The sequence below is a fragment of the Prunus persica genome, chromosome G1, assembly GCF_000346465.2.
Source record: "Prunus persica cultivar Lovell chromosome G1, Prunus_persica_NCBIv2, whole genome shotgun sequence".
NCBI classification, from domain to species: domain Eukaryota; kingdom Viridiplantae; phylum Streptophyta; class Magnoliopsida; order Rosales; family Rosaceae; genus Prunus; species Prunus persica.
In genome coordinates, this window is record NC_034009.1 from 19,680,161 (window position 1) to 19,692,600 (window position 12,440).

The 12,440-nt window shown below is 36.6% G+C and overlaps 1 protein-coding gene across 1 annotated transcript; it reads right to left on the reverse strand.

Annotated features, from left to right (window-relative positions):
- LOC18791414 (TMV resistance protein N) lies at nucleotides 1-1,517 on the reverse strand. Its single transcript, XM_020555233.1, has 2 exons — nucleotides 1,350-1,517; nucleotides 1-1,105 (listed from the first exon to the last, which is right to left on the reverse strand). The coding sequence occupies exons 1-2, from the start codon at nucleotides 1,493-1,495 to the stop codon at nucleotides 1-3; spliced, it is 1,251 nt and encodes a 416-aa protein (XP_020410822.1). The 5' UTR covers nucleotides 1,496-1,517.

The following is a 12,440-nucleotide window of genomic DNA, read 5'->3' on the forward strand; positions in this document are numbered from 1 at the left end:
CTAAAACTGTATTTGGAAAGTACTTACAGATTCATCGGTCATTACATATGTTACGTCTTCACGTTTCCACAATCTACTAAATTTTTCAGGGTGACCGTGGGCATTTTCAAAAATGATCTCTTTTCCCATGTCCCGAAGCAAATCATGCATCATCAGCTCCTTTCGCTCACTAACAGTTACAAGGCACCGTTCAATGAGGACACTGATTCCTATCGTTGCAGAAAAGCCACATCCATCTAATATTTGTGTGACACAGTCCCCGTCCATTCCAATAAAGAAACAAGATATATCAAGGAATATCTTTCTCGTTGTAAGATCAGGTAGCCTATCAAAGCTTATTCTGAGTATTTTTTGAATATCTCCATCAGAATTTCTTTGCAATTTCTCCAAATGGCTTTCCCACTCCGCTATGGATCTTTTAATCAGAAAAGACCCCACTACTCGAAGTGCCAGAGGCAATCCTTGACAGTAACGAATTACACGTTTTGAGAGGTCAAGATATTCTTGATTAGGATAACCACTTTCAAAGGCATGCCTACTAAAGAGCTCTAGAGCTTCTTCCTCATCCATTTCTTGAGCCATGTATGTGCTATCCACTCGAACTTGCTCTAGCAAATGTTTATTTCTTGTTGTTATAACAATTCTACTTCCAGGACCAAACCAATCGCGAGCTCTAGCTATTGCTTTTAGTTGCTCTAGATCATCTGCATCGTCAATTATGACAAGTGCTCTTTTACAGCAAAGTCTTCTTCTTATCATATCGACCCCTTCATCAACAGAACCAACCTCTATGCCCTTGCTTTTCAAGATATCATTTAGAAGTTGTTCTTGCAAACCAACCAGACCATTACTGCGATGGTTTGCAAATACTTCCCTCACGTCTGCAAGGAAACTCCTACCTTCAAAGATACGTTCAAATTTGTTATAAATGGTTTTGGCAAGCGTTGCTTTTCCAATGCCGCCCATCCCCAAAATATCAATCATGCGAACAACATCGTTCAGCCGAGAAGTAATTCCAACAAGGTGTTCGATGTCTAATTGGTATTTTCTGTACAACTGCTTATTAACCTCCCCAAGAATTTTCTTGATACACTTTGCTTCATGCCTGGCAATTAAACAAAGAAGCAGAACTACGAATCCTTAACTTAATAATTTAGAAAGACCAAATTATTTTCTTTTTTTTATACATAGTTAAGAATTTAGATATAATTAACAATTAAGATTGGGATTTAACATTATCAAATAAGAAAGAATGCACAGTTAAAACATAGTTGGAAAAAAAAAACAAAAACAAAAACAAAATGGACAGAAAACACATGGTTGTCAAGGAACTAGAAATTAGTAATTACCCATTGTCAGCATTTTTAAGATCTTCACCACACAAATCTGCAGCTTGAGTGAGAGCATTTCTCCACCGCTCATGTTTACCTTCACAGTTTGTGAAATGTTTGTGCAAAACTACCAGTTTGTTTCCGGACATCTGAAGGATCAACATTATAGAACAATGGAATAACCTGTTGCCCCAATCTTTCTCTACACTCTGTTGAGATTAATGCACATTTGTGCTAAAGAAATGTGTGGAGAAATCTAGAAGCTTTGAGATGAGCCTAAACTATTGGAGAATTATCTAGAAGAAAGCCACACACTTGTGGTTGGAGTAAAGTCGGAAACCACATGCAATCTTGAAGATTATTCTAGAGAAAGCCACACATATGTGACTGGGATTGATCTTCCAAGTCGGTGGAACTTGTGCAATGGCGGCAACACTTAGCCTATATATAGGCATGCAACCACAATGAAATGTGGAGTAAACCAATCAACTCCCAATCTATGCGGGAGCAAAAAAGCTACCCAAATCAAACTAGGTTGAGAGCCAATAAGCTCACCAATCAAAAGTGTAAGGGCCAAATAGTTGGTCCAAATTTTTTGCGAGTGTACAGAAAGCAGACTTGCGCGACGCTGTCCCATATTCGTCGCGCAATCTTTCTGCCCCAATAAACCCTAAACCCCAAATTTTGGCGGAATTACAACATTGCGCGACGCTGTCCCATATTCGTCGCGCAATTTCAGCAGACCTTTCATCTTTTCTCTCTCCCTCAATAAACCCGAAACCCCAAATTTTGGCGAAATTACAAATTTGTGTGACGCTGTCCCGCATTCGTTGCGCAATCTCGATAGACCTTTCACCCCCAATAAACCCTAAACCCCAAATTTTGGCGAAATTACAACATTGCACGACGAATACGGGACAGCGTCGCGCAAAGTTTTCACTTTTCTCTCTCCCGCTAAACCCTAAATCCCAAAATTTTGGCAGAATGACAACCTTGCATGATTAGACGTCGTAGGGTGGTGACGACTACACAGAGTTCGGAGCCCCTGACTCAGCCGACATCTGCTGCGACTGCACCAGCACTGATGGACCACTTGGAAGTTGGTCCCGCGGGGTCCCAGGTACCTGCTTCATCTGCTTCATCAGTGGCGCAGCCTGTTAGCCCCAAGCAGCGTCATCGGCCCGCCAGCACCACCGACACCAGATCGACTGATGCATCGAGGTCACAGCTAAGTATAGATTTCCTTAAACTTCAGTCGTGCATTGGGTCCCAGTGCAATCTCCTAGTTGTCACGAGCGCGTAGGTCTTTTCGGATTAGAATTTGGTTATCGTTTGAGTCTTGAACAGAATTTGCCTGTTGTGCAATTTTCGGGTTGTTATGTTCGGACCGTTGGATCGAACTCAAACTCACGTATGGTGTACCTTGTATTTCAAGGATCGTCTAGGATTCGACAGATCGTGGATCGGAGTCCCGGATACTCCGAACTCGCAAACCCTAGGTCAAGAATCTTAATAAAATTGTACGTGCTTACAAACATTTGTATATTTAATTAATTTGTATGTGTATTAATGAACTTGTGCAGATGTCAGACCTGATTAGACGTCGTAGGGCGGTGACGACTACACAGAGTTCGGAGCCCCCAGCTCAGCCGACATCTGCTGCCACTGCGCCAGCACTGATGGACCACTTGGCAGTTGGTCCCGCAGGGTCCCAGGCGCCTGCTTCATCGGCTTCATCAGTGGCGCAGCCTGTTAGCCCCAAGCGGCATCATCGGCCCGCCAGCACCACCGACACCGCATCGACTGATGCATCGGGTCACAGCCAGGTATAGATTTCCTTAAACTCTAGTTCTTTTTATTTTTGTTTTTATTTTTGTTTTTGTTTTTGTTTTTGTGTGTGTATTTTATAGTTAAATTTGTTATTTATTTAACATTAATGTCATCTTTCTTTGCAGCCAAGAAGAACACTCGAGGGCCGTGTCGGTAGTTGAAGATGGCGAAGGTCTCCCGGGTGACCAACAGTCGTATCAACATCGGATACGACGAGCGACATCTGGCTGCACCGACGGCGGAGTTGCATAGCTCCTTGGCCCACGACATTGGTCATGTCGTTCGGAGCCATTGCTCGATGAAATGGAAGTCTTGGAAGGTCATGCCTGACGAGATCAAGACAGAGGTTTGCGGCCAGTTGTCGGTATGTAGGCCTTTTAATTCTTTTTCTTTCAAACTTTATATTTCTATTATTTAAATGTATGTAATTAATTTATTGCAGACGAACTACAACTTGGAGGACCTCGACGACAAGTGGTCAACATACTCTTCTCTGAGAGGTACAAACAGTGGAAGAGCGACTTGCACCACTATTTTGAGGCGTTTGATGATCCGCAAGTCGCTCTTCAGGAGGGTTGCCCGAAGGAGTTTGAGGGGCGGGAGGATAGTTGGGCGTGGCTCTGCGCTCATTTTCAGGCGCCCGCTTTTGTGGTAATTTGTAATATGAATTTCAAATTTATTATATATTTCTTACTAATGTTTATTTAATTTTTTATATTTCATTTCAATTTCAACTAATACGTTTTATTTTTTGTATAACAGAATAAAGCCAAAGTCAATAAGGGCAGTAGAAAGAAGAAGACTCTTCTCCATCATACAGGTTCCAGGCCCTTCTCCTATAGGATGGATGCACAGCAGCAGGTAATAATAAAATAATTTTTATTTAATTTTTAATATGTCATTATTCTTAATTTATTTTTTCGTATTAATATTTTTCTTCTCTTGTTCAAGTTAGGGGGTCCAAATTCCCAGAGATCGACGTCTTTGGCGACATTTATGTCCGACCTGGGAATGAGTTGGCCAAGTCCCTTCATGTAAGTATTATTTAATTTTAATTCTTATGTTACGCATTCAAGTTTAAAGGTTATTATATGAATATTTTAATTTATATTTTATGTTATGTTAAACAGACGACGATGGTGGAGATGAGCCAGTTGGTTCTTCATGAGTTCGCCTCCCAACTTCCTCCGATACTCCGATCGAGCCTGTGGATCCTCCACAGGATGTTGGGTTTCAGATCTTGACGGAGATATTGGATCACACTCTAGGGAAGAGACTCGGGACATATTGTCGAGGGATAGGGAATGCCAGGCGGAGGGAACTCAGACCCCGTTCATCAGCATAGTCAAACAGTTATGTCACTGCTTTGACAGCACAGGTGGCCACTCTTTAGAGTCAGATGTCGGTCATTCTGCAGTCCCTCAAACAGTCCGTCATTCTAGTCCCGCATTTTGATGCCCCGACCTCTGAGCCCATCCATCCAGAGCATCCCCATCAGACGACGGCCCATGTAGACCCCCAGACCTCTGAACCGCATGTGCCATACGACAATGTAGATTTTGGAACATTATTTCATTAGTTTTTTTTATTTTCATAATTATTTTTTAAATATTTCTCTTGTAGTATACATTTATTTTATTTTATATAATAAATGTGTTCTTTACAATTCATTTTTTTATTGGAATTTCATTTTATTACCAAAAAAAAAAAAAGAAATAATCCGTCGAATCCTACACGTTTCTAAAATTATCTCGAATAACATATCTAAAATTGATTACGATTCAACGGCTCAACAGTATTGAACCCGATAATCGCACAATAAGGAAAATCCGTTCGAGGCTCAAACGGTATCCAAATTGAGATCTGTGAATTCCTACGCGCTCATGACGACCTAAGGATCGCATCAGAACATAGTGTCACTGCACCACACTCGGCTACGCGCCGGCAGCGATGGGTGTCCAAAGCGATAACGCATCGCCGGAAAATCGCAAAAGCAAGGCTCCAAACTCCTATCCTAGGTATAACACCATATTTGGAGCCACTTTTGTTCTTGGACCAACCCCAAAAACTGACCGGAAATGGCCGAACACGGAGGCCGAAAGTCGGCCGAATTTCCAATTTGAAAACTGAGCTAGCTACGGTGAAAATCAATGCAAACCTACCCAACCATCAGCTAGAGCATGGAAAATAGATAGAAATCCATACCTTACTCGACAAAGTTGGAGGAGAATTGAAGGAGAACGAACAGTTGAAAGTTTTGACAAAACTGATCGGTTTTCTGCAAATTCCGGCAACGTCAGCGGCGGAGGGGAGCGGCTGAGGGCTGAGACGTGTAGAGGAGGACGAGCTGGTTCTTTTGGGACCTTTGCCGACGGAATTGATGGCCGGCCGTGGTGGTGGCGAGGAGAAGAAAAATCGGCTGGGGAGGAGGAGGTTTCGCGCGACGGGAGAGAGGGAGAGAGAGAGAGAGAAACAGGTTTTATAAAATCTGATTTTTCAATTTACCATTTTGCCCTTTGTGATATTTTAATCGTATTTTCTTCGTTAAAGCTCCGATTCGAGCTCACTTAGTGTCTACGAACTCATTTCGTCGTGCTCTACGCAACTGTGTATGTGGAATTATCAAATTCCTTTTCGGTCAAAAAGTCAACTTTGAGGTCATAATTTAGTCAAAGGGCAAAATTGTCTTTCTGCATAATAAATTACTAATTAAATATGAATTTTAGGTTTGGGTCATTACAATAAACAAACAAGTTTGACGGTTGGATTGGTGAAACTAGTTTCGTAGAATGCGTATGCCATCAAAACAATATATTCACTAACAATTAAGAGTTTATTTATATTTTCGTTAAATGTAACATAAGATTTTGTGGTATCCACTAGTGTAAATATTGTAAATTGAAGATTAAATTCAGTCATTGTATTCATATAGGGTCAAGGAGTATAGCTGTAAAAAAAAAAACTCAAAATCGGAGTTAAAATAACTGCTAAATCGTGATTTTTCATTTATAACTGTCAAAAAGTTTTGTCTCCTTACTTGATCTCTGAATGTTCATTTTTTTCGATTTTTGGTGTATATGATCTCGAAGTATAAACAAACAAGTTTGATGGTTGGATCGCTGAAACTAGTTTTGTAGAATGCGTATGCCATCAAAACAATATATTCACTAACAATTAAGAGTTTATTTATACTTTCGTTAAATATAACATAAGATTTTATGGTATCCACTAGTGTAAATATTTTAAATTGAAGATCAAATTCAATCATTGTATTCATATAGGGTCAAGGACTGTAGCTATAAAAAATCATCAAAATTGGAGTTAAAATAACAGTTAAATCGTGATTTTTCATTTATAACCATCAAAAAGTTTTGTTCCGTTACCAGATCTTTCAATGTTTGTTGTTTGCGCTTTTTGGGATATACGATCTTGAAGTATATATAAACAAGTTTGACGGTTGGATTATATATATATATATTAAGTAGCTTTAAATTTATTTATTTTGTATGTAGAACACTTAAGAAATTGAATAGTATATATATTTATTAAGTAGCTTTAACCTTATTTATATTTTAAATCGTAAAATAAAATAATTTTATTTTTTATTATTCATAACAATTATTTTTATAAATATTGTGCTACGAACTAATTTCTCGTTTCTCAAAAGTTTGCGCGACCAACAGTTTGTCATGCAAAACTCTAAAAATTTGGGCGGGTACCAAAAATGGGACCTGAGAGTTTTTAATTTTTTAAGTATTTTTTTTTAGAGTTTGCGCCACCAATAATTTTCGTTGCGCAAAACTTTAAACATTTGGGCGGGTACCAAAAATAGGACAAGGGAATTTTTTTTATAATGTTTTTTAGACTTTGCACGACCAATATTCCAATATTTTTCGTCGCGCAAAGTGATACGGTTTTTAAAACCAAAATAACTCCACCATTTTCTCAATGTCTTTCTCTACTCTTATCTCTCCTCTCTCTTTCACTCTTCCCAAATCTCACCCTTTCTCTCACTCTCACTCACTCTCTCATCTCTCTCTCACTATCTTCTGTAGTTCTCTCACACTCACTTCTCCCTCTCATTCTCACTCACTCTCAATCTTGCCAAAAGGTATATTCTCTCTAAATTATAAATTTTTTTCATTAATATGTGTTTTTGGAGTTAGTTTTGAGTTTGTGTGGGGTTTGGGGTTGAGTATAGGGTGAGGATTGGAGTTTGGGTTGGATTTGTGGTATAACAATTTTATGGGAGATTATGCCAAATTTTTTATTTTTTTTTGTTATTTGACCATATTTGTTTTTTTTTTTTTGGTAGGGAATCATCGAGACTTTGACAGCTAAAGTGGAGGATTAGGATGCTATCGAAACATATCCTCCGCCAATACCACCACAATAGGCTTGTATTAGGATTTTATCATTGTACTTTATTAATTTATGTGTACATTTTGAATATTATATATATTTATTGGATAATTTCATCACTATTTTTCATATATAATTTTATTTGAATAAGTCAATTTAAATTAAAGTAATTAAAAAATATCATACAATTAAATTAAATTTAAAAAGTAAAAATTTGAAAAAATTAATATCAATTTAAATTAAAGTAATTAAAAAAAATCATACAATTAAATTAAATTTAAAAAGTAAAAATTTGAATAAATTAATATTAAAGAAATAATAAAACAAAAAATCAAAAACCTTGCGCGACAAAATATTTCGTCGCGCAAACTATTAAATTAGTTTATTTTAATTAAAAAATTTTAAAACACAAAAAATATTTCGTCACCGAAATATTTGCGTGACGTTATAGTATTCGTCGCGCAAAACTCTAAAAATTTGGGTGGGTACTAAAAATGGGACTCGGGAATTTTAGACTTTGCGCGACCAATTTTTTTGTTGCGCAAAACTTTGCGCTACCAATACTTTTCGTCGCGCAAAACTTGCACGACCAATGAAAAAACTTGGTCTCGCAAAGTCTTTTTTCACGATCTTTGCGCTACGGATTATGCGCGATGAAGTTTCTGACGCGCTGAAATTTGTGCAACTAAAATGTACTTTGAGCGACGAAATTCTCTTCGCCTCGCAAATTGTAAAATGTAGTAGTGTAGGCGAGTAGCAAAGGATAAACTATCAAAATTAAAGGTAGGTTACGGGAACCAAATTATTGTAAAATTTGATTAGTAAAGATTTAAAAGTATGTTAGATTGATAATGAAAAATTGAAAGATCAATTACAGAGAAACGGCTAGCGCAAGTGGTCTTCATTGTTGCATGTCTTCCTTATATGTGCATATTCTGTCTGTAATTCTCTATTTCATGATTGATTTGATTATCAGTTTTTATCCTCTGTGTTTGTTGGGATGTTAATTAAGTTTAGTGCTTTTGCAAATTATTGGTTCATCCTTTCAATTTATATGATATGAATGTGTCCTGTAGTATGCGTATTTTAGATTTCTTATTTGACGATTTATGAGCTGAAATGGGATGTGCCACAATTTGGTGCATACGTGCCGCCACTAAGCTGTGGTTTTATTTGATATTTGTGGAAGTTTTGCAACACATTTATAGATTCGTACGTAGTGACCTTTAAGAATGAAAATTTCCTTTTATGGCAACACATAACAAATACCAGTGTAGCTTGCAGGGCTTGGATTGTGCATCAAGTACTGAAGAGCTTGGATTGTGCAGCAAGTACTGAAGTTGTTGTGGCACTGGAACACCAAGGAGTTTGTAAGTGAAAGGAGCTGCCAGCAAAGGGCTAATCTTTGGTAGTTTTCTCTCCTTTCACTTGGTTCCATTTTAAGTTTTAACTTTTTTGTAAAAATCTTTATTGTAAATTTGTTACTTTAAATCCTTAATTTTAGGATTAGTTATGGTTTATTTTTGTACCTTATAATGAATTGAGATGTGGACAATGAATGTGTTTCTTCCTTCATAGTTGTGCTTAAAATGATATTTCTCTTGATATCTTTTCTTTGGTATATAGGTGACATGAAGCAGAAACAGGGAAGGAAATCTCATATGAAATGGGTATTTTATGTTGGAGGTTAGGTTTGTTTTATGATTTTTTATGTTAGATTTCATACTAAATCAATTTGAAAGGTTCTCCTGAAGACTATATGAATTTCTTTTTAAGTTTTTATGGTTATAACACATTAATTTTTTTTTTTTTCTCATCAGTTCTTTCAACTTTATTTTGCTAATTCAGTGAGAGTAGTTGTCAAAGACGGCATCAAAGCTTAGCAAATTCTATGCTTGATGGGGTTGAAATTACGATCTGATCAGTGATAGGATTTTTGGTTAAATCCCAAGCAGGGAATGCATTCTTTGCCATAGTTCCCAGACAGGTCCTCTTGGCTTCCCTTGATGCTATCAGTAAGTTGATTAGGGTTATATAACCTATAGGTGTTTATAGGTTATTTCTGCTTTTATAGTTTACTTCTCCATTAGATTAACATACTACTACATTTTACACTTTGCGCGACGAAGAGAATTTCGTCGCGCAAAATACATTGTAGTCGCACAAATTTCAGCGCGACAGAAACTTCGTCGCGCAGAATCCGTCGCGCAAAGATCGTGAAGAAAGACTTTGCGCGACGAAGTTTTCCTTGGTCACGCAAAGTGACTTTGCGCGACGAAAAAATATTGGTCGCGCAAAGCGACTTTGCGCGACGAAAAATATTGGTCGCGCAAAGTGACTTTGCGCGACGAAAAATATTGGTAGCGCAAAGTTGTGCGCGACGAAATACATTGGTCGCGCAAAGGTTTGAGCGACGAAATATATTGGTCGCGCAAAGTTTTGCGCGACGAAAAACATTGGTCGCGCAAAGTCTAAAAAAAATTTTACAAAAATAAAAAATTCCCGCGTCCAATTTTTGGTACCTGCCCAAATTTTTTGAGTTTTGCGCGACGAATACTAACGTCGCGCAAATATTTGAGCGACGAAATATTTTTTGTTTTAAATTTTTTTAATTTAAAATAAACTAATTTAATAGTTTACGCTACGAAATATTTTGTCGCGCAAGGTTTTTGACTTTTTGTTTTATTATTTCTTTAATATGAATTTATTTATATGAATTTTTTCAAATTTTTACTTTTTAAATTTAATTTAATTGTATAATTTCTTTTTAAAATTACTTTAATTTAAATTGATATTAATTTTTACTTTTTAAATTTAATTTAATTGTATGATTTTTTTAATTACTTTAATTTAAATTGACATATTCAAAATAAAATTACATATGAAAAATAGTGATTAAATTATCCAATAAATATATATATAAAATATTCAAAATGTACACATAAATTAACAAAGTACAATAATAAAATCCTAATACAAGCGTATTGTGGTGGTAGTGGCGGAGGATATGTTTTGATAGCTTCCTAATCCTCAACTTTAGCCGTCAAAGTCTCGATGATTCCCTACAAAAAAAAAAAAAACAAATATGGTCAAATAAACACAAAAAAAAGAAGAAGGCATAATCTCCCCTAAAATTGTTATACCACAAATCCAACCCAAACTCCAATCCCTCCCCTTTACTCAACCCCAAAACCCACACAAACTCAAAATTAACTCCAAAAACACATATTAATGAAAAAAATTTAAAATTTGGAGAGAATATACCTTTTGGCAAGATTGAGAGTGAATGAGAGTGAGAGGGAGAAGTGAGTGTGAGAGAATTAGAGAAGATAGTGATAGAGAGATGAGAGAGTGAGTGAGAGAGATGAGAGAGAGTGAGAGATAGTGAAGAGAGAGATGAGAGATTAAGTGAGAGGAGTGAGTGAGAGAAATGGTGGGATTTGGGGAGAGGGAAAGAGAAAGGAGAGGTAAGAGTAGAGAAAGGCATTGAGAAAATGGTGGATGAGTTATTTCGGTTTTAAAAACCGTATCACTTTGCGCGACGAAAAATATAGTTGGTCGCGCAAAGTCTAAAAAATTGTTTAAAAAAAATAAAAATCCCCGCGTCCCATTTTTGGTACCCGCCAAAATTTTTAAATTTTTGCGCGACGAAAAATACATATTGGTCGCGCAAAGTCTAAAAAAATTATTTAAAAAAATAAAAATCCCAGCGTCCCATTTTTGGTACCCGCCAAAATTTTTAAATTTTTGCGAGACGAAAAATATATATTGGTCGCGCAAAGTTTTGAGTGACAAAGAATATTGGTCGCGCAAAGTCTAAAATTTTTTTATTTTTTTTTTAAAATCCCGCGTCCCATTTTTGGTACCCATCCAAATTTTTAGAGTTTTGTGCGACAAACTGTTGGTTGCGCAAACTTTTGAGAGACGAAAAATTGGTTCGTAACACAATATTTATAAAAATAATTGTTATGAATAATAAAAATAAAATTATTTTATTTTACAATTTAAAATATAAATAATGTAAGATCCCACATCAACCAACGGAGAGGGGGTGATGTGCCTTATATGTGCGCACCCGCATCCATCTAGCACGAGGCCTTTTGGGAGCTCACTGGCTTCGGAGTCGTAGGAACTCCGAAGTTAAGCGAGTTGGGGGCTAGAGCAATCTCAGGATGGGTGACCCACTGGGAAGTTGCTCGTGAGCTCCCAGAAACAAAACCGTGAGGGCAGAGAGGGGGGCCCAAAGCGGACAATATCGTGCTACAGCGGAGCCGATCCCGGGATGTGACAAATAAGGTTAAAGCTGCTTAATAAATATATATACTATTCAATTTCTTAAGTGTTATACGTACAAAATAAATAAATTTAAAGCTACTTAATAAATAAATATATATACACACACCATTCAACGATCCAACCATCAGACTTATTTGTATATACTTCAAGATCGTATACCCCAAAAATCGCAAAAAACAAACATTCAGAGATCTAGTAACGAGACAAAACTTTTCGATGGTTATAAATGAAAAATTACGATTTAACGGTTATTTTAACTCCGATTTTGATGATTTTTTTTACAGCTACATTCCTTGACCATATATGAATACAATGACTGAATTTGATCTTCAATTAAAAATATTTACACTAGTGGATACCAAAAAATCTTATGTTATATCTAACGAACGTATAAATAACCTCTTAATTGTTAGTGAATATATTGTTTTGATGGCATATGCATTCACCAAAACTAGTTTCAACGATCCAACCGTCAAACTTGTTTGCTTATACTTCGAGATCATATACGCCAAAAATCAGAAAAAATAAACATTCAGAGATCAAGTAATGGGACAAAACTTTTCGACGGTTATAATGAAAAATCACGATTTAACGGTTATTTTAACTCCGATTTTGATGATT